Source organism: Thamnophis sirtalis, unplaced genomic scaffold (assembly GCF_051295495.1).
Source record: "Thamnophis sirtalis isolate CommonGarterSnake01/CBP01778 unplaced genomic scaffold, rThaSir2_p1.2 scaffold_2, whole genome shotgun sequence".
NCBI lineage: Eukaryota > Metazoa > Chordata > Lepidosauria > Squamata > Natricidae > Thamnophis > Thamnophis sirtalis.
In genome coordinates, this window is record NW_028261382.1 from 77,821,749 (window position 1) to 77,842,135 (window position 20,387).

Consider the following 20,387-nt stretch of genomic DNA (forward strand, 5'->3'; position numbering starts at 1 on the left):
TTACAAACAATGTTGTAAGGATTTAAAAACAATACCTTTAATGGCAATTCAGTGGAGTTTTGTGCTACAGATGACTTTGCTATTGTGGGAACATTTGCACATGGCCCTTCAGCACGGACACGGATGCACACGGTAATGGTTTGTTACTATGTCAGGATTTCCAGCCTGGATGAGTGTCCAGTGCTTTGATTCCAGCTGACACTCAGAGTCCCTTACTTCCTCCTCTTGGCCCTTCTTGACAATTCTCACTACCATATGTGAAACTGAGAAGGAATCTTTCAGTGCCCACCATGTCTGTCACGCATAAGCTACTTCCTTCCTTTCCCATAACATATTACCAGAGTAACTAACTTTAGAAAAACAAAAGAGAAACTTCTTATATCTGGTTTGCAAATGTTGCCTTTTTACAAAAGGTGCAGTTTTAATTTCCTTTTGATGGTAGGCTGCCCAAAGCCAGTTTGGTGCGAGAGGGCGGCCATGTAAACACGATGAATAAAGAAATAAATGAAATAAGTTCATCTTTAATCTCGCGGTTGCAAAGCTCTGTATGTGGGTGCTTCCCTTGGGGGGAAAAACTCAGATGCAGCTGTGGCTTGAAAGCACCCTTCTCTCCCCAGTCTAAGGGCTTAATAAAGATTTATATTATTTTAGGATGATAGAACTAGAGATAATACAACTAATATAACAATGGCTGGTTAAAAGGCACAGGGTGTTGCCTCCTACAGAATCAGACCATTGCTCCATCTGACTCAGTATTGTCTATAGGCAGTGAGAATTATTATCCAACAAATATAGTAGTGGCCAAAATTGTAGAAACCTTTGGGGAAAAGGTGTGATCGCTAATTGTTGGAAGAAGCTTTTCTTCTGGATTCAGCTCCAAGTGGAGGAAAAGACACTGGAAACTTGGAGGCTGCTTGGAAAGATGGTTAAATGGTAGACAGGATCACGTGGCTTGAGGTCCTGAACAGAAAAGGTGGATCACATGATCCAGATGTTGGGTGAAGAAGAGAAGAGAGCGAAGAAGGGGCTTGCTGGGTTTTTTATACTCTGCTCGGCCCCACCTCTCTGTTTCCTGTTCCTGTGTAAGAAATGTATTCTGATTGGTTGTCAAACTCCCACGGGGCCATGCAGGGGCAACTCACTAGGCTGTCTTGAGTCCAAGTTTGGTTGAGCATTGCTTCTTCCCAGGTGCCCTGTGGTGAGATGGGTAAAGGGCTAATGCTATCATGCCTTAATCCAATCACCCTGGAGCTGAAAGGGGAACTCTTTGTTATGTAGAATAGACTGGCTCGGGCATTTAATGGCTCAGTAAGGAAAGTGGGGGCTATTAAGAGTATTTCCTGCCTAAAAACATGTTTCTCCATTTCTGATCCAGATAAATATGTTCTGCCTTTTCAATATTTCCCAGGATATTTCATTTTTCTAGGAGAGGGCTGAGTGCTAACTTCCTACATAATAACACCATTTGTTTTTGGAGTACTACCATAAAATTATATATCAATGGAAAGATGATTTAATCAAGAATGTAATGCAACAAGGTTTGTTCAATTATCTGCATTCTATGAAAAGTTACATAAAGTCACATCTTAAGAAATGCTTTATTGCGGGTTTGGAAAAAATATCAACATAAACTAAATGATAAAGTGCCCATGTGGGCAATTCCTAGACATGCAATTGAAAATATGAATGTAGAACAAAAACACGATAGAACCACCTATAGACAACTTCTTATCTCAGAAAGAGGGGTGATGGAACTAAAATCTTTAGAGGTACTTAAAGAAGAGAAGGTAGTTCAAACGTGGTTTCAGTATGGTCAACTACAGGCTAGGTGGAAAACAGATCAAAAAATTGGCTTTGTAAAAGTTGAGGATAATTTGTTTAAACAAATAAGAGATCAAAGCTCAATGCATATAAAGAGGATATATAATGTATTAGTACAGATGGATTCTGAAACGGAACTGATTAAGGATTGTATGATAAAATGGGCTCAGAATATCGAGGAACCAATAATGCTTGAAACATGGGAAAGAATCTGGGTAAGAAATGTGAAATTTACACAAGCACAAAACTTGAGAGAAAATTTTTATAAGATGTTTTATAGATGGCACCTAGATCCTAAAAAGCTTGCCTCTATGTATCCAAATGTTCAACCTAAATGTTGGAGATGTGGTTCTTGTGATGCTACATATTTTCATATATGGTGGACATGTCGTAATGTTAAGGCATTTTGGATAAAAATATGGTGGATCCTGCAAAACATCTTTAAAAGAAGGATAAAATTTACCCCCCAGTTGTTTTTACTGGGTATATGTATTGATTTTACAGTAGCAGAGACTAATTTGATTCTGTATTTAATAACGGCAGCAAGACTCTTGGTGGCGCAGTATTGGAAGAAGAAAGATTTACCTACAATTCAAGAATGGACTTTGAAAGTTATGAACTTAGCCGAAATGGCCAAAATCTCAGCATATCTCAAAGAACATTCAAACGAGAGATATAAACGAGACTGGAAAAAGTGGATTGATTACATAAAAAGTAAATATGGGACTAAGAAACTCCAGATAGCTTATGCTTAGTATCAGTAATAATTTAAATTGTTTAAAATTTGGGTAACAGTAAGAAGCTGAGTTCAATGTAGAGATATTTTAGACTGTGATTGTTCAAAAATTATACCACGTATGGTCTTTGGGAAGTCGGGGGGAGGGAAGGGAGGTGGGGATTTAGGGGGAGGGGGGAGGGGGGAAATACAATATGTGTTAAATTCCATGATTGTATTTGTATACTGTGGCTTTTCAATGTTAGTGCGAAAATAGAACAAACCGAATATACTGGAAGGTAATAGATACCGAAGGAAAGAGTCGAGTGAAAGAAGAAGGAGGGTGGAGAGGGTGAGAGAGAGGAGGAGGAGAAGGGAGGGAGGGAATGGAGAGGGAGTGATAGGGTTAAGGTTAGAAAGAAGGGGAGGGGAAGTAGGCGTAGAGGGATGTGTGAGAAGGAAGAATGAAAGTTGGAGGGGGTTGAAAGAGGGTGTATGGCAGGCTAAGGTGGTATACTGGGTTTGTATTGTAGAGGGCATTTTCTATATAAGTGAGGGCCGTGCTTATTATTCAATGTTATATGCCCTGATTAAGCACAGTGAATATGTGATTGTATAGAATGAAAACATAATAAAATATATATTAGAAAAGTTACAGACAAATGTAGCCAGCAATAAAACCCAGTTAATAGAAGCAATCATTCAATCTTGGTTTCACATGATAACAGGTGCAGAACTAAAAGACTTGGTTTACTCCATGGAAAGACGTTGTAAGGCCATAATTCATGCTAAAGGTTACCCAACTAAGTATTAACTGACGTGATAATTTTTGTATATCTCATTTTTTTCTATGATGATAATTTTTGCATATCTCGTTTCACTTTTCTTCTTTATAACTGCTATTCGGATAGCAAATCCTTCATAAAAGCTGTTAAATTACATTCTTGATTACGTCAGTTATCTTTCCAATAATGTATAATTTTATGGTACTACTCCCAAAAAAAGGTGGTTATTAGCCACTCCAAACCTCAAAATACTGTACACTTTTCCCAAAAGATTTTCACAATTTTGGCCACTACTGTATAATAAGCATATCCATAAGTTGATGCTGGAATGACTTTTAAATAAATACTATTTAAAAATTCTTTATCTTGGTTACTAGGAAGGTATTGGACATAAAACTTCTTTATTTGCTATTAAAGAGCTGGGAGCCTGATTTTTTGTTTTTTTTGTTTCAAACAACCACTGATCTACTTTAAGAAATAATACAGATAGTTCTCGACTTACAACAGTTTGCTTGAAGTTATAAAGGCACTGAAAAAAAGTGATTTAGGAGTATTTTTCACACTTATGACTTTTGCAGCATCTCTTCCATTTTCATTTGTATTAGCATATTCAGATTTGTGCATTTTCTGTCCTCTGTTCGGCATATCACATTCAAATTGACACTGCTCATTCTGCTTTTTGCTTCACTGAACCAGTGTGAAAAAGGATTCCTTGAGAAATTCCAAACATGGAAGGGAAAAATGAAAAAACAAAACCTAAAACTGCTATTGTATAATTTAGCAAAGCAAAAATGACTAATTTACATTTCCCGTGAGTTTTGGGGCTAGTCTAATAATAGATTTTTTCCAAAAATGTCCTTTAGAAAGGGGAAACTCTCTTGAATTTTTTTAGGGACTTGCCCTCTAGCTGCCAGTCAGCCGGTGGGTTTGCGTTTGAATTGGGAAACTACCAGCCAGGCAAGGAGAAAGGATCAAATGGGGAATTAGCCTTGAGTTACTGCATAATCGCAAGAGACCTAGGACTAGCCTCCTATAGGTTCCCCAAGGGAAGACAAGCAGTCTAGCGAGATTCTTGTATTATAGGTAGAATACAGTAGCCAAGTTTATGCCTGGCAATTTCAGAAGAATCAAAGAAGGTGAACCCTTGGCTCGGAGGTGGGTTTTAACCCCAAGGTATCAAGGCTTTCCCCACTGCTTGTGGACTGTTTTATTATGCAGAACTATTTGGGCTTCTCCTTCAGTTAAAAAGATGATAGATTCGTATTTTGTATTTTGTTGGTTTGTCAAACATGTGCAAGATACCAGGTATAAATATAAACATGGATAAAATAAATACAAATAGATGGGAACAGTAGGACAGGGACATTAGGCACGTTGGTGCCCTTATGCACGCCCCCTTTATGGACCTCCTAGGAATGGGATGAGGTCCACAGTAGACAGTTTAAGCTGTGGAGGTTTGAAGATGTAACAGCGGAGTCACTTAGAGCATTCCAGGCATTGACCACTCTGTTGCTGAAGTTGTATTTTCTGCAATCGAGTTTGGAGCGGTTTACCTTGAGTTTGTATTGATTGTTTGCCCGTGTGTTATTGTGGTTGAAGCTGAAGAAGTCATTGACAGGCAAGACGTTGTAGCAGACAATTTTGTGTACTGTGCTTAGATCATACCGCGGGTGGAGCAGTTCCCAATTATCCAAGCCCAAAATTTAGAGCTTGGTGGCCTAGGGAATTCTATTGTGAGCAGAGGAGTGGAGGACTCTTCTCATGAAGTGCCTCTGGAGCTGCTCGATCATATTAATGTCCGATATACAGTTGAAATAGATGAAAATGCCCTCTGGATAAACCTTTTAATGCAGGTTGACTTGTGACTGTTCAATTAGCCATTGTTTGAAGTTATAACAGCACCTATGACAGTTGCAGTGTCTCTACACTCTTGTGTAAAGCTTGCATTTACAACAGTTGTAGCATCTCGGGGTCAAATGATTGCCGTTTGGGACCATCCCACCTATCTTCCATCCTGCAAACTCAATGGGCAATTTGGCAGGGAAAGTCACAAGTTGCAAACACACCATGTCTCTCTCGATGACCATTAACTAAAAAAGGTTGCGAAAGTGAGTGTGGTGACACGATTTTATTTATTTTTTTAATTTGTTGTCATTTGTCAAACAGAAACAAAAACAGAAATAACATAAAAATACAATGACAGGGACAATAGGGCATGTTAGTGCACTTACGCATGCCCCGGATGCTTGGGTTAATGACTTTCACTGCTTAACTATGAATTTTCCGGTCCCATTTGTGGGTGAAAGTCAAGGATTAGCAGTCCGTGAAAAATAAATTAGTTATTTCTACTTGGGATGGTCATCTTGTTCCACCAACCAAGTATGTGTCTTCAGGACATGCATAGAACAGTCAGGGAGAAAGGGAAACCCTGGTGGCACGGTAGTTAGAATGAAGTATTGCAGGCTAATCTCTGCTCACTGCCAGGAGTTCGATCCTGACTGGCTCAAGGTTGACTCAGCCTTCCATCCTTCCAAGGTGGGTAAAATGAGGACCCAGATTGTTGAGGGCAAGAGGCTGACTGTATAAACATCTCAGCGGGGGTTGAAAAGGATTGTGAAGTGGTATATAAGTCTAAGTAGGTAAAGGTTTAGTTAGGTAAAGGTTCCCCTCGCACATATGTGCTAGTCGTTCCTGACTTTAGAGGGCGGTGCTCATCTCTGTTTCAAAGCCAAAGAACCAGCGCTGTCCAAAGACGTCTCCATGGTCATGTGGCTGGCATGACTAAATGCCGAAGGCGCACAGAACACTGTTACCTTCCCACCAAAGGTGGCTCCTATTTTTCTACTTGCATTTTTACATGCTTTTGAACTGCTAGATTGGCAGAAGCTGGGACAAATAATGGGAGCTCACTCCGTTATGCGATGCTAGGGATTCGAACTGCAGAACTGATGACTTTTCTGATTGACAAGCTCAGCGTCTCAGCTACAGAGTTACTGTGTCCCTTAAGTCTAAGGGCTATCGCTTAGAAGGCTGTATATGAGCTGAATCAACCCTGACCATCAGTGGGGTGACATATCCAGATTGGCCACACATCTGTTAGGAATAACTTCAGTACAGTAAAGCATCTTCTGCAGAGATTTTAAAGGAAAGAAAACAACATGTAAATTACAAAGTAACTTTAAAATACCTGGAGGGAATATGCTGAGAGCACAAAATTGGTAGCATTGGCCCCAGCTACATTGGAATGGAATGAACCTTCTGTAGTCCCGTGGCCATCAGAGAGAAGACTTCTTATGGTGAAATCCCCTGGCAAGCCTGCATGCAACAGAGGCTCCTGGGAAGTTGGTATGGCAGGTTATAGTAGGAAGGTACAAAGAGACACACCTTCTGGAATTGTGTCCCAGCTATGTAAAACTTCAAAGCGTCAGAGCTGCCATGTGGCCAGGCAACCAGTGAAGCTATTTCAGAAGCTGGTAAAATTTACCGCATTTTTCAGAGTATAAGACACACCAAGATTTTGAAGAGGCAAATTTTTTTAAAAAAGTTTTTGCACTCTGCAAACCTTCCAAAAACAGCCCATTTTCACGAAAACGGCTCTGTTTTTTTTTTTTTAAAAAAAGTACATGAATCACCTTTAGGAGGCTTGTAGAGTGCTCGGGGGAGGGGGAGCAAAAATAAGCAAAAAATGGTCCATTTTTTGTCTAAAAAAAGGTATGCATAGTCTTTAGGAAGCTTATAGAGTGCTCCTGGGAGCTGGGGAGGGGCAAAATTGAGCAAAAAACAGCCTGTTTTTTGCTCATTTCTGGTCTCCCTAATCCTCAGGAATACTCTGTAAGTCTCCTAAAGACTATGCATGGCCATTTTGGTGAAGAGGGTGGGGTTTTGGGAGGCAAAAAATGCCGTACTCAGTGTATAAGACGCACCCAGATTTTCACCCTCTTTTTTGAGGGTGATACTCCGAAAAATATGATATGTCTGGTTGCACTGGTTAAAGATCTGCCAATTGTGCTGATCATTGTTCCTGAATCATCTTCATAGGTATTTTAATCTGCAATGCATCATAGGTTGTTTTCTCGATCGGGGTCAAAATCTGCAAGAGGGGCATGACATCATGGTTACCCTCTCACTCATTGTGCAAGGGGTGGGATTCTGATTGTGACCTTGCCTTCCTCACGCTGCAAATTTTGAGAAATTTTGAAAGATCTCCGAAGCCTTCCTGCCATGCACATTTGCAGGGGACCACAATTCTTGATATTTTCCAGGCTCCTAGAGTCCTCCATCACATGGCCTGTGTGATTTAGCCTGAGTAAACCTTTAGCAGAACATTCTTTGAAGTAGAGCATTGAAAGTGTTTGTTCTTCAATCTTTTCTAGGAAATAACTATGCAAACATAAGAATGTGTACAGTGTAGGGCAGCCTTTTGATTGCATCAGACCGCAACTTGCAAAGTTCCCAGCCATCATAGTGATGGTTGGGGAAGGCTTGGGGAAGGGCTATACATTGAGTAGTCCCCATTTGCAATGTCCATTTTGCCTAGGAATTCATTGGGTTACGCTTGGACAAGCCACTTTCTCATGAATACTGCTTCAGAAACATTTATCTGGGATTTATACCAGATGATGCACTGATTGCAAGATTTAAGAAGCTTGCACGAATGTTAGGAGAGTTAGAATAAGATCCCTGATTCCTCACATTTCTCCAAAGAGTTTAAAGTAATGCAACGTTGAGTTGTCCTCAATGACCTGTGGATTAAAGACTGAAAGTTACTAGGTTGCATTGTATTGACCTCATTCAGTCAAGTAGATCTGATACAACAGTTAAGGGTAGATAATTCTGAGTGATTTATGCCATCCTATAGCCATGGAAAGCTTGTTTTTGTTGTTATTTTAGTACAGGGATCCCCCAACTTGGCAACTTTAAGACTTGTGGACTTCAACTCCCATAATTCTCCAGCCAGCATAGCTGGCTGGAGAATTCTGGAAGTTGAAGTCCATTGCCAAGTTTGAACACCTCTGATCTAAGTGGAGAGATTGAAGAGGAAGGGATTACAAGAGAGTATGTTATGCTGGCTGGAGAATTCTGTGAGTTGAAGTCCACAAGTCTTAAAGCTGTCAAGTTTGAACACCCCTGGGGTTTTTTTTTCTAAAGGGTTGTAACTTGACAGCTTTAAGACCTGTACACTTCAATGCCAGAGTTTCTGAACCAACATTTTGGTTGCTAAGCAAGAGCGTTGTTAAGTGAGTTTCACCACATTTTACAATTTGGCCATGCCCATCCAGTCACATGGCTGGCAAGCCACTCCCACCCAGTCACATGGCTACCAAGCCACTCCCACAAAGCAGACCACACCTACAGTAGAGGTTCTAAAAAAAATTGAAACCCACCACTGGTACAACCGTAGCTGGATGTTAGAAGTTCCTAATATGAAATTGGATGGTGAGGAGCCGAGTTGGCGCAGTGGTTAGGGTGCAGTACTGCAGGCCACTTCAGCTGACTGTTATCTGCAGTTCAGCGGTTCTAATCTCACTGGCTCAAGGTTGACTCAGCCTTCCATCCTTCCGAGGTGGATGAAATGAGGACCCAGACTGTGGGGGCAATATGCTGACTCTGTAAACTGCTTAGAGAGGGCTGAAAGCCCTATGAAGCGGTATATAAGTCTAACTGCTATTGCTATTGCTATCTACTCAGAACCAGTCAGGAAGCTTTGTTAGGAGCAATGATTTAATTGTCGACCTTGTCCAAATTTTAACACACTAACCGTACCCTCTGCTTAGATAGACAAGTTTGGCAACTGATTAAGAAGGGCTGCAGGATTTGGGTCTGGCTAGTCTAAAGAAAAGAAGAATTATGGGTGATAGGATAGCAGTATTCCAGTATTTGATGGGCTGCCACAAAGAAGAGGCGGTCAAATTATTCTCCAAAGCACCGGAGGGCAGGACAAGAAGCAATGGTTGGAAACTGATGAAGGAGAGAAGCAACCTGGAATTAAGGAGAAACTTCTAACAGTGAGGACAGTTAACCAATAAAACAGTTTGCTTCTAGAAATCGTGGGCTCTCCCATCACTGGATCTTTTTAAGAGTCTAGACTCGTGATAGCGAACCTATGGCACATGTGCCAGAGGTGGCACCCAGAGCCCTCTCTGTGGGCACATGCATCATCGGCACCATGCTCTTCTGGTTTTTGGCACATGTAAGCCGGCCAGCTGCTTTTCATGGACGCCAAAACACCACAAAACAGCCTGAAGACTGGCCCAAAAAGCAGACAAAAACAGGCCATTTTTCAGGACCTTTTCAGCCCATTTTGGGGGGCAAAATGGCTAGAAAATGCCCCCCAAAACAGCCTGGAAACAACCTCAAAAACAGCTAAAAACGGCCAAAAAACAGGTTTGCGCACGCCAGCCATTGTTCTTCAGTTTTCCAGTGCTTCGGCGCACGTGCGTTCCAGTTTGGGCACTTGGTGCTAAAAAGGTTCGCCGTCACTGGTCTAGACAGTCACTTATCTGAAATAGTGTAGGTTCACCTGCTTGGGCAGGGAGCTGGACTAGAAGACCTCCAAGGTCCCTTCCAGCTCATTCTCCTTGAATTCCACAATCAGTGGGAGAACCTGGACTCTTGAGTCTTTTTGATCCCAAACCAGGACTTCCACTATCCTTCTCCTCCTCCTCCGTTTTCCCCAAACTGCAGGGTTCCTTTTTTCTCCCTAGATCAGCCAGAGGTGATCCATTGGTTGTGACTAATCAGTTTGTCCCCCAAGTCTAACTTCATGGGTGAAGTTAGTGAAAGTGATTGGCCCCGGGTCACTCGCACTGGCTCTCAAGCGTTAGGGCAGTGTTTCTCAAACTTGGCAACTTGAAGATGTCCGGACTTCAACTCCCAGAATTCCCCAGCCAGCGGATGCTGGCTGGGGAATTCTGGGAGTTGAAATCCGGACATCTTCAAGTTGCCAAGGTTGAGAAACACTGTGTTAGGGGATATGGACACCACATGCATTTTAATGGAATGAGTGGAATTTTTCCTAGCACTTAGGTAGATGGCTGGCCCTGAGTTGGCTATTCAGAAATGGCTGCCTTGTTGAACTTAGCCAACCCCCAAAATGTTGATGTACCAGGAGATAAACTGGTGAGGCTCCCTAACACCCCCAAATGTTTTTGCTATAATAGATACTGAGAACAAATGAAAACATTTCCCGACAACTACTATGTTGTGGTAACCTAGAGGTTGGCACTTCGCTTTATAGCATGGCAGCTTCCCTTTATTGTATTAAAGGAAGCTTAGAAAAGAAAGCAATGTAAAAAAAAATATGGAGTGCCGAGGGAGATTCTCATAGGTTGGTATCTTCAGGGAGCACACAATATATCCATTTTAATCCCTTCTCGACAGGTTAAGAGCACTTTTGAGAATATGGATTAAACTCATATCACATGCCTGGCTCAAAATCCAGATTATTGTCGCTTCCTTTCTGCCCCTGTTGTTTATTTTCTTTAAAAGTTAGGCAGACAGTTTCCAGAATGTATCCTCTTTGCCTGCCTATAAAATAGATTTTTTTTTTTAAAAAGAGAAGGCTAATAATGGAAATTATTCCTTCAAAAGCTTTTTCCATCATAGCTGCCCTCCAAATATACATGGGCTCCAATCTGCAAAATTTTGTGGGTCAAGAATTTTGACAATTTCGAGCCTGGGAAAAGCCATGTTTTAATTGATCTGCTGTTTTGTTTTTGCCTTTTAAACAGCAAACAATGATAGCAGCACAAATAGTTCGTATTTCTGTCCGGTCTATAGGAATATAGACAGCCATTGCCCCAATTAAGAATGATAAATAAAAATATTGTAGCCTGCTTACCGCCTAAATCTGATTTAATTTGTCATCCTCTGTGTTATCCAGGGGTGGGCTTCAAAATTTTTAACAAGGGGTTCTCTGCCCACTTGCTGGCTAGGTGTGGCCCTGGTGGGTGTGGCCTAGTCTACCTCCTGCACCATGGCAGGGAGAGGCGTTTTTGCCCTCCCGGGGCTCCAGACGCTTTCCTCAAACCTCCAGGAGGGCGAAAACGGCCTCCCCAGGCTCTGGAGGCCAGAAATGACCCTGTTTCCGGCCTTCCTGAACTTCCGGTAGGCCTGTTTTCCATTTCCTCGAGGCTCCGCACATGCCCTGCATTTACCTTCATCCAAAATGGGCTGCATGGGGACTCCTGGGAGGGATGGGGTGGGCAGGGCCAGCCAGGAGTGGGATTTTGTTCTGTCCCAAGCCTCTATAATATATACGGACACAGACTTGGCTGTCTGCCGCCACTCAGGAGGGAGATAAGCAACCCCTTGGCTGGGAGCCCAGAAAGCTATCTCTACGAAACAAGGCTTGAACTCATGAAATTCTCTCAATCTTTCTCTATGGCTGGATCAGTAAATTGTTGTTTCCTGCAAAATTCCCCTCCCGTTCGCCCCACCTATAAGCTCTCCGGGAGGGGCCAATCAGTAGCCACCTGTTCCTATTTCCTTCTGTGAGCCTTTTTCCAAAGCTGCTCCCTCCTCCTCGCAGCCCTATGCATACGTATGTCAGGGACAGCCTCCCTCTGTTCTTCCTCACTGTTCCCTGACTCAGACGCCATCTGGTGGCCGACAGGCCTCTCTAGTCCCTTCTCTGACTCCGAACACCCCCCAGCGTCTTCCTCAGCCTCCAGGGCAGTCCCATAGTGTTTATCGCTGTCAGATTCCACCAACAGCTCAGCCGGCCGCTGTTGGGCCACAACAGATTTGGGGGTTCTCCAAATTGCACAGAATCTTAGCTAGAGATTCTCCCGAACCCCCAGCAGCCCACCCCTGGTATTATCCCTGCATATGTGTAGCGTCTTAAAGGAAGGAGAAACTGAATGTGAAATCTGAAGACCAACACAACCGTCTGTTGTCTGAAGTTGACATGGTGATATGGCCCACGGAAGCAAACCTGCGCGCTGCTTTGTGGATTTCCTTTCCCCTTGGAGTCCTAAGCAAGGAAAAAGGAACAGAATGGTTTTGCTTATTCATGGTTTATTAAGCAGCCCCCAGTTGGCTGGATTCCCCTAACCACTAAGCTCAGCCTGAAAAAAGCCACTTGATGTTGTAACACAATGCACAAAGCTGTCTGTGGGTCATATGACCACAGATCTGCTCGGGAGAATTTTTAAAGAACTGGCACAGTGCAAGATGTCTTGGTGTGCAGAAGGCCTGGCCCTCACTCTCTGTTCCTCCCCCTTCGCAGAGGGATGCTAGCAGTGCCTCGGAATGCCTTATGTAGATCGTCAGAATCGAATTTGCGGATTCCTGGATATTGAGGATAATGAAACTTGTGGGAAGTTCCTCCGTCGGTATTTCATCCTGGATACCAAAATCAACAGCCTTTTATGGTACATGGACAATCCTCAGGTGAGTCACTCTCTCTAAGCATTTTGTCCTAAAAACCCTCATTCAAGAGCACTGGTGACGTAGTGGTTAGAATGAAGTATGGCAGGCTAATCTCTGCTCACTGCCAGCAGTTCGATTCTGACTGGCTCAAAGTTGACTCAGCCTTCCATCCTTCCGAGTTGGGTAAAATGGGGACCCAGATTGTTGGGGGCAAGAGGTAAATGGGGGTAAACCATTTAGAGAGAGCTGTAAAGCAATATATAAGTCTAAATGCTGTGATTATCGATGCCTTTCCCTCCCTCCCTCCCCTCTCTCTGTTTCTGTCTGTCTGTTTTTCAACTTTCTCATGGAACTAACTTCCAGTTACAAATGATATTTCTGCAGACACATGAAAGCATTTAATGCATGTGGTTCAAAAATTGTAAATGACTTTCTGTGCAAACTGCCTTTGCCCTCAAAATTATTGAAAGATACAATTGTACTTTAATTTTTAAAATCTTCAGAATGAATGTATGTTCCTGTCCAGGACTGTTTCTGAAACAGTCTGTAAAATTACCAAAAGATACATTTGTGTATCTATTTGTGTAACTTTAGAATCAATATCAAAGACAAATCATTATGTCAACCATCAGATTAGATTTGGATTTAATGGACGTTTGGATTTAACAGACAGCTTTTCAAATGGTCGATAAATGGAGAGTATGTTTTAAATCCAACTCTCTAATTGCACTTAAATAGATCCCTGCTCAGTTAAACATGTCTACAATGTTTATAGGACATTCAGATAGGTGTCAAAGTTCATAACCTATTATCTTGTTATAAGAGCCAAGGTGGTGCAGTGGTTAGAGTGCAGTACTGCAGGCTACTTCAGCTGACTGCTAGCTGCAGTTCAGCAGTTCACATCTCACCGGTTCAAGGTTGACTCAGCCTTCCAGCCTTCCGGGGTGAGTAAAATGAAGCCCCAAATTGTTGGGGGCAAGAGGCTGACTCTGTAAACAGCTTAGAGACGGTTGTAAAGCACTATGAAACGGTATATGTGCTATTGCTATCTCTGATAGAGATATGTATGTATGTGTAAATAAATAATCTAGATGTGTGATTTATATGCCAGAAAACAGAAGTAAACCTTAAGTATGTATATTTCAGTAGACAGTAGCCATAATTTTATGAATCATTAAAAAATATGACTTCTAAAATCCAAATGTTCATTAAATCCAAATTGATGTAATTGGCATGATTTGTTCCTTTTGGTAATTTGGTGATTGACATAATGATGTCCGTTGAGTCATATTTACTTCATTTGCAACAATGCAAAATTATCCAAGTGATGCAATTATGTTGATTCTATTGTTTTGCAAGTATACAAATGACCGTATCTTTGGGTGATTTTTCCAGACTGTTTTGAGAAAAGATAGACAGAAACATATATTAATTCTGAAGATTTTAAAGATTAAAGTACAATTGAAACCAGATGTTTTCTTTTAGGCGTAATGGAAACTTTCTTCTATACATGACAGCTACAGTGAAACAATGACATGCCCAAAAGTGAAAAGTGCAAAATAGAAAGAAATAAAAATAGAAAGAAGAAACTTCTGATTCCTTTTGCAGCAAATAGAAGTGTGATTACAAAGATGTCTTTTGTTTTATGATTACAAAAACCAGCCTGCTCCTTTTTTTTTCTGTTATCTATTTTTTCCCCTAATAATCAAAACTGAAAGTCATAAGTGTATTATTTTCTGTTTTCATGCAAAACGTCTGTAAGGGATTTGCAGCCAGCCGTGAATCATTGCCATTGTCTAATAGAGGAAACCAATTTAACCCTCTTTGCAAGTTCCAGCATCTTCACCAACCGCTCCTCTATTGTGGGTAGTATCAAACTTTTTTTCACTTTTGAGCATATAGTCATCTAACTGCAGCTGTCATGTATTAAAAAAACAAGTCTTGTATTTAAAAAAAGCAAAAAGCCAATGCAATCCTAAATTGCATTAACAGAGGGATTCAATCAAGATCAAGGGAAGTACTAATACCACTCTATAAAGCCACACCTAAGTACTGCATCCAGTTTTGGTCACAACACTATTAAAAAGATGTTGAGACTCTAGAAAGAGTGCAGAGAAGAGCAACAAAGATGACTAGGGGACTGGGGGCTAAAACATACGATGAACAGTTGCAGGAACTGGGCATGGCTAGTCAAGTGAAGAGAAGGATAGCAGTCTTCCAATATTTGAGGGGCTGCCACAGAGAGGAGGAGCGGTCAAGCTATTCTCCAAAGCACCTGAAGGCCAGACAAGGAATAATGGATGGAAACTGATCAAGGAGAGATTCAACATAGAAATAAGGAGAAATTTTCTGACAGTGAGAACAATCAACCCATGGAACAGAAATTGCCTTTGGAGGTTGTGGGTGCTCCAACACTGGAGGCTTTCAAGAAGAGACTGGACGGCCATCTGTCAGAAATGGTGTGGGGTCTCCTGCTTGTGCTGGGGGTTGGACTAGATGACCTACAAGGTCCCTTCCAACTCTGTTCATCTGTTAAAGTTCCATGGCTTTTTTCCCCTACCTGCCTGCCCATTAAGGCCAAAATAAAAGTCTCTAGTTTCAGTTGTATATTCATCTGTAAAATCGTCTGAATAAGTGTACATATTTACTTATTGTATGTCCAAACATTTTTTGGCTCTTTGACGCCTCCACCATAGCTGATAACATGTTCCTTCATTGTAATCCCACTTTCCTAATGAGGAAATTGAAGTTGGTGGTTTTCTCTGACTCATCTCAGATACCTTCATCTGTCTGAGCATCTTGGCAAGAAAACTGCAGCAAATATTTTTATCTGAGAAGCCGCACCTCTGCCCCCCTGGGAGAAACTGAATTGAAGCTTATTTGTTCAACAAAAAAAAGAGCACACCAGTGTACCATTTGCAGTATTTACCAGCTTTGAGCCACCGCAGGTAGCACTCGACCTACAACCGCAAGTGAACCTAAAGTTTCTGTTGCTAAGTGAGACAGTTAAGTTTTGCTCCATTTTGCTCAGCAGTAGTACTTTATTTATTTATTATTTATTTATTTATTAGACTTATATACCGCTTCATAGGGCTTTCAGCCCTCTCTAAGCAGTTTACAGATTTTTAGCAAATTGAGTCAGCAAATTGCCCCCACAGTCTGGGTTGTCATTTCACCCACCTCGGAAGGATGGAAGGCTGAGTCAACCTTGAGCCGGTGAGATTTGAACCGCTGAACTGCAGATAACAGTCAGCTGAAGTGGCCCGCAGTACTGCACCCTAACCACTGCACCACCTCGGCTCCTCCTAACTCTATTCTTAGACTTATATACTTATAAGTCTATGCAACAATATAGTGGAACAACTAGCCTTGTGGTGCAACCAGAACAATCTTGAGCTAAATACACTCAAAACTTTAGAAATGGTGGTAGATTTTAGGAGAAATCCTCCCATACTACCACCTCTTACAATACTAGACAACACAGTACCAACAATAGAGACCTTCAAGTTTCTAGGTTCTATCATATCTCAGGACTTAAAATGGACACCTAAGATCAAAAATGTCATCAAAAAAGCACAAGAAAGAATGTTTTTTCTGTGCCAACTCAGGAAGCGCAAACTGCCCAAACAGCTGCTGATTCTGTTCTACAGAGGAATCACTGAATCTGTCCTCTGCACCTTTATAACTGTCTGGTTTGGCTCTGCAACCAAACGAGATTGACACAGACTTCAACGGATAATTAGATCTGCAGAAAAAACAATGGCTACAACCTGCCTTCCATTGAGGACCTGTACACTGCACAAGTCAAAAAGAGGGCTGTGAAAATATCTACAGACCCCTCGCATCCTGGACATAAATGGTTTCAACTCCTACCCTCAAAACGACGCTATAGAGCACTGCACACCAGAACAACAAGGCACAAGGACAGTTTTTCCCCCGTGCCATCACTCTGCTAAACCACTAATCCCACAACACTGTCAAATTATCTACTGAGACTGTATTATTATTATTATTATTATTATTATTATTATTATTATTATTATTATTATTCTCTTCCTTCCTAGTACCTATCTCTCTCTACTTATGACTATAACCATTTTGCTTGTATCTTTAAAATTGATATTGTTTTATTTGTTTCCTAGTATAATTTGATTGCTTATTAGTAACCTATGACTATCACTAAGTGTTCTATTCTATTCTATTCTATTCCATATCTCTTTATAGTGTTTTACAGCCCTCTCTAAGTGGTTTACAGAGTCAGCATATTGTGATCTGGGTCCTCATTTTACCAATCTCGAAAGGTTGGAAGGCTGAGTCAACCTTCCTTGACTGAGCCAGTCAAGCTCGAACTGCTGACACTTGGCAGAGTTAGTCTGCAATACTGCATTCTAACCACTGGGGCCCCATGGCTCATGTCACAGTTGTTAAATGAATCACTGCAGTTAAGTGATTCATAATGACATGGTTGTTAAGTAATCAGGCTTCCCCATTTATTTTGCTTGTAAGAAGATCGCAAAAGGGGAATCACATGACCCCAGGACACTACAACTGTCATAAATACGCTGCAATGGGGCCCAGCATCCACTACATGAATCCGTGCAGCACACGTGCAGCACACACATGCGTACTTACCACCCTGGATGCTCCAGCTGCTCGGCGGAGCATTGTGCAGGTGTCGTACGCTCTGTGCGCGTGCGTGAAAGCCCCAATCGGCTCAAATAGCGGTAAGGAGAGCGGGCCCTCCGGAGCACCGTACCGGAACAGTGCCTGGTGCTCCCAGCATCCCACCACTGGTCGTAAGTGTGAAAAACTATCATAAGTCCCTTGTCTGTTGTAACTTTGAACAGCCACTGAATGAACTGTTGTAAGTTGAAGGCTATCTGAACCTGGTAGCCTAAATATTTGGGGAGGGAAATCTGGAATGAAGAGAAAAGTTCTTTTATTTGCAAAAGCTGAATTTGCAAAATTGTGACCAACCCCACAGTTCTCCATTATCTTCGGAAAAAGGACGATAATTTTAAACCTGCTCCAGCAATTAGCTTATATTGCTATTCTCAGAATTCCCAACTCTAGCCACCATTGTTGGGTAAAAATGAGAATTGTCTAAAAATCAATGTTGCTCAATGTTGACAACTTTAAGAGAGCTGAACTTCAAACCCCAGAATTCCCAAGGCAGTTGAAGTCCACCCAATTTAAAGTTGCCAGAGTTAAAAATACAACAACCACTGGTTCAAGTATTTAACTTTATTGGCAATAGCACTCCAATTTTTCTACTCATTTCCCCCTACAGATTAGCTAAGGAAGGGAAGCGTAACCTTGTGTGAGTTAAAGAGTGCATAGTGCAGTTTTCCGAAAGAGATAGTTACAGTCATTATTGGGGGTGAAAAAATTAACGGCTGTGTACCTAGCTCCAGAGTTACAATGATGGTCTCAGAAGACTATCAATGGCCAGAACAAGGTATGACTCTAAACCAGGGGGATTTCAACCTTGGCAACTTTAAGACTTTGCTGGCTGAGGAATTCTGGAAGTTGAAGTCCACAAGTCTTAAAGTTGCCAAGGTTGGACATCCCTTGCTCTAGACCAGATAATTTCACATTGCAGATAAATTGGGATAAACCTTTGATAACGTGAAATAGATCTTTTGACAGCCATCCTTCACTTCTTGAAAAAGCTGAAGGGCAAACAATGAATACCGCAGGTCAAACTCCAGGGAATGTAGCTACTACTGAATGGAAGTTCGGACTTCCGATTTTATTTTTGTGGATGTTAAAGCACCACAACATCTGTGTTACTGCCAAGAAAACTGTTGTGTGTTCAGAAAGTTAGGAACATTTGAGCTTGATTGGAAAGGGACGTCGCCTTTCACTTCCAAATAAGCAAAGTGAGAACTCCATCCCTGGGATGGGCAGTTAAATTTTTTTTTTTTACTTTCATTTCAGAATCTGGCTGTAGGCTCAAAAGCAGTAGGATCTCTACAACTGACCTATATCTCTAAGGTAAGGTTACAACAGAGTTTTGTGACAACCCCAGGGAACCTATTGTTAGTCCTAATGATTCCCCTGAGTTTCTGGTCCTTATAATTTTTGTAATTGTGTTTTTAAGAGTTCCACCTCTTTGCCTCATAATTAAACAAACATATAACTCAGTAAGGAGAACGCTTGGCCAGGATGGATAGGTGGTGGTGTGTCTCACAAGCACAGGTCTTTTCATTTCTGACATGAAGCTGAGTAAGCATTACGCAGCAATTGGAAAAGTACATATGTTTCTTAATAGAAGCTATTTCTCAGGAAAGAAGATTATTGGTTACTATAGGCCCGGGATGGCGAACCTATGGCACACGTGCCATAGGTGGCACGTGGAGCCATTAGTCAGGGCACGCAAGACGTTGCCCTGTCAGCTGGCCAGGGTGCATGCGCGTGCTGGCCAGCTGAGTTCAGCCTTTTTAAAAGCCATTTTTCACCCTCCCTAGGCTCCGGAGGCTTCCCTGAAGCCTCCAGAGCACAAAAAACCAGCCCTATGGGCAAACCGAAAGTTCGGGAACAGACTTCCGGTTTGTTCGTAGGGTCAGTTTAAGCCCTCCAAGGGCTTCAGGGACCTTCAGGAGGTTTCCCTGAAGCCTCCGGAGGGCTTAAACCGGTCCTACGAGCAAACCGGAAGCCACTTCCGGTTTGCTCGTAGGGTCCTTTTTAGTCTTCTGGAGGCTTCAGGGAAGCCTACTAAAGGTCCCTAAAGCCTCCAGAGGGCCTCTGGGGAGGGTGGGGGAGGCTGTTTTCGCCCTCCCCAGACTCCTATAAAGCCTCTGGAGCCCGGGGAGAGCGAAAAAAGCATGCAAAAAATGGGGGAGAGTGCCTCTCATGCGCACATGGGCACGGGCAACCCCCCCCGCATTGCATTATGGGTGCAGCACGCCCATGCGCACCCCCCCTGCCTTTCCCCCCTTATGGCATGCAAGCCAAAAAACGTTCGCCATTGCTGCTATAGGCTAATCCTTACCCATTCAACTGATGAGCTGTTGTGGCTAGTCAGCTGATGGCCCCTCCAGCAGCCAAATCATAGGAGGAGGAAGTTAAGGGTTAGGGTTAGACAGAGGCAGAGCCTGGGCCTTCCATCAGCCCTCAGATGGAGAGTCAACAGCCCCCAGGTCACTGGGTGCCATGCCTGATGCATGGAAGGCAGAGGAGAGGAGAGCAGTGGAAATCTATGGGCTGGTCCTTGGGACGGAAGAGCCACCACTGCTAGTGAAGCCCCAGCCTAGTTCTTGGGATAAAAGGCAGGGGGCAGAGATGAATAGATATGGCAGACAACTATGTATCTCCCTGCCAGACAGACGTGTTAGCCTGCGGTGAGAGAGAAACTTTTTTGCTGGCCTGCCAGTACTCCTAATTAAAGAAATCTTTGAGTTCACTTCAGAGGGTTTGTCGTGTTCAAAGAGCTGGGCCAGAACATGAGCAACCTCAACCTGATTACCTCAGATTGAGGTTCTTCATCATCTTGATGGCTAAGGATCAGCCTATGGAAGTGAAGCTAAAAAATAAATGGCCAACATGCATGCATTTGTTGGAACTGATTTTTGCAATTTATATCCTGCCATGAACTCCGTAGAGGTAGGATGCGATAAAAAGAGTGAGCAAAATAAATTGAGGATAAAAGGAATTGGAGGAGAAGGAAGTCACTAGACCTGTTCTTTGGACTG

The 20,387-nt window shown here is 42.3% G+C and overlaps 1 protein-coding gene across 4 annotated transcripts in view; it reads left to right on the plus strand.

Annotated features, from left to right (window-relative positions):
* PLEKHA2 (pleckstrin homology domain containing A2) overlaps nucleotides 1-20,387 on the plus strand; it is a 106,910-nt gene that overhangs the window by 33,968 nt on the left and 52,555 nt on the right. For all 4 annotated transcript variants that reach the window (XM_087706169.1, XM_087706171.1, XM_087706168.1 and 1 more), the window contains exons 2-3: nucleotides 12,551-12,714; nucleotides 18,634-18,690. In XM_087706169.1, the coding sequence (XP_087562295.1) occupies nucleotides 12,574-12,714; nucleotides 18,634-18,690 (198 nt within the window). In that variant the 5' untranslated portion in view covers nucleotides 12,551-12,573. The remainder of the gene's footprint in view (nucleotides 1-12,550; nucleotides 12,715-18,633; nucleotides 18,691-20,387) is intronic.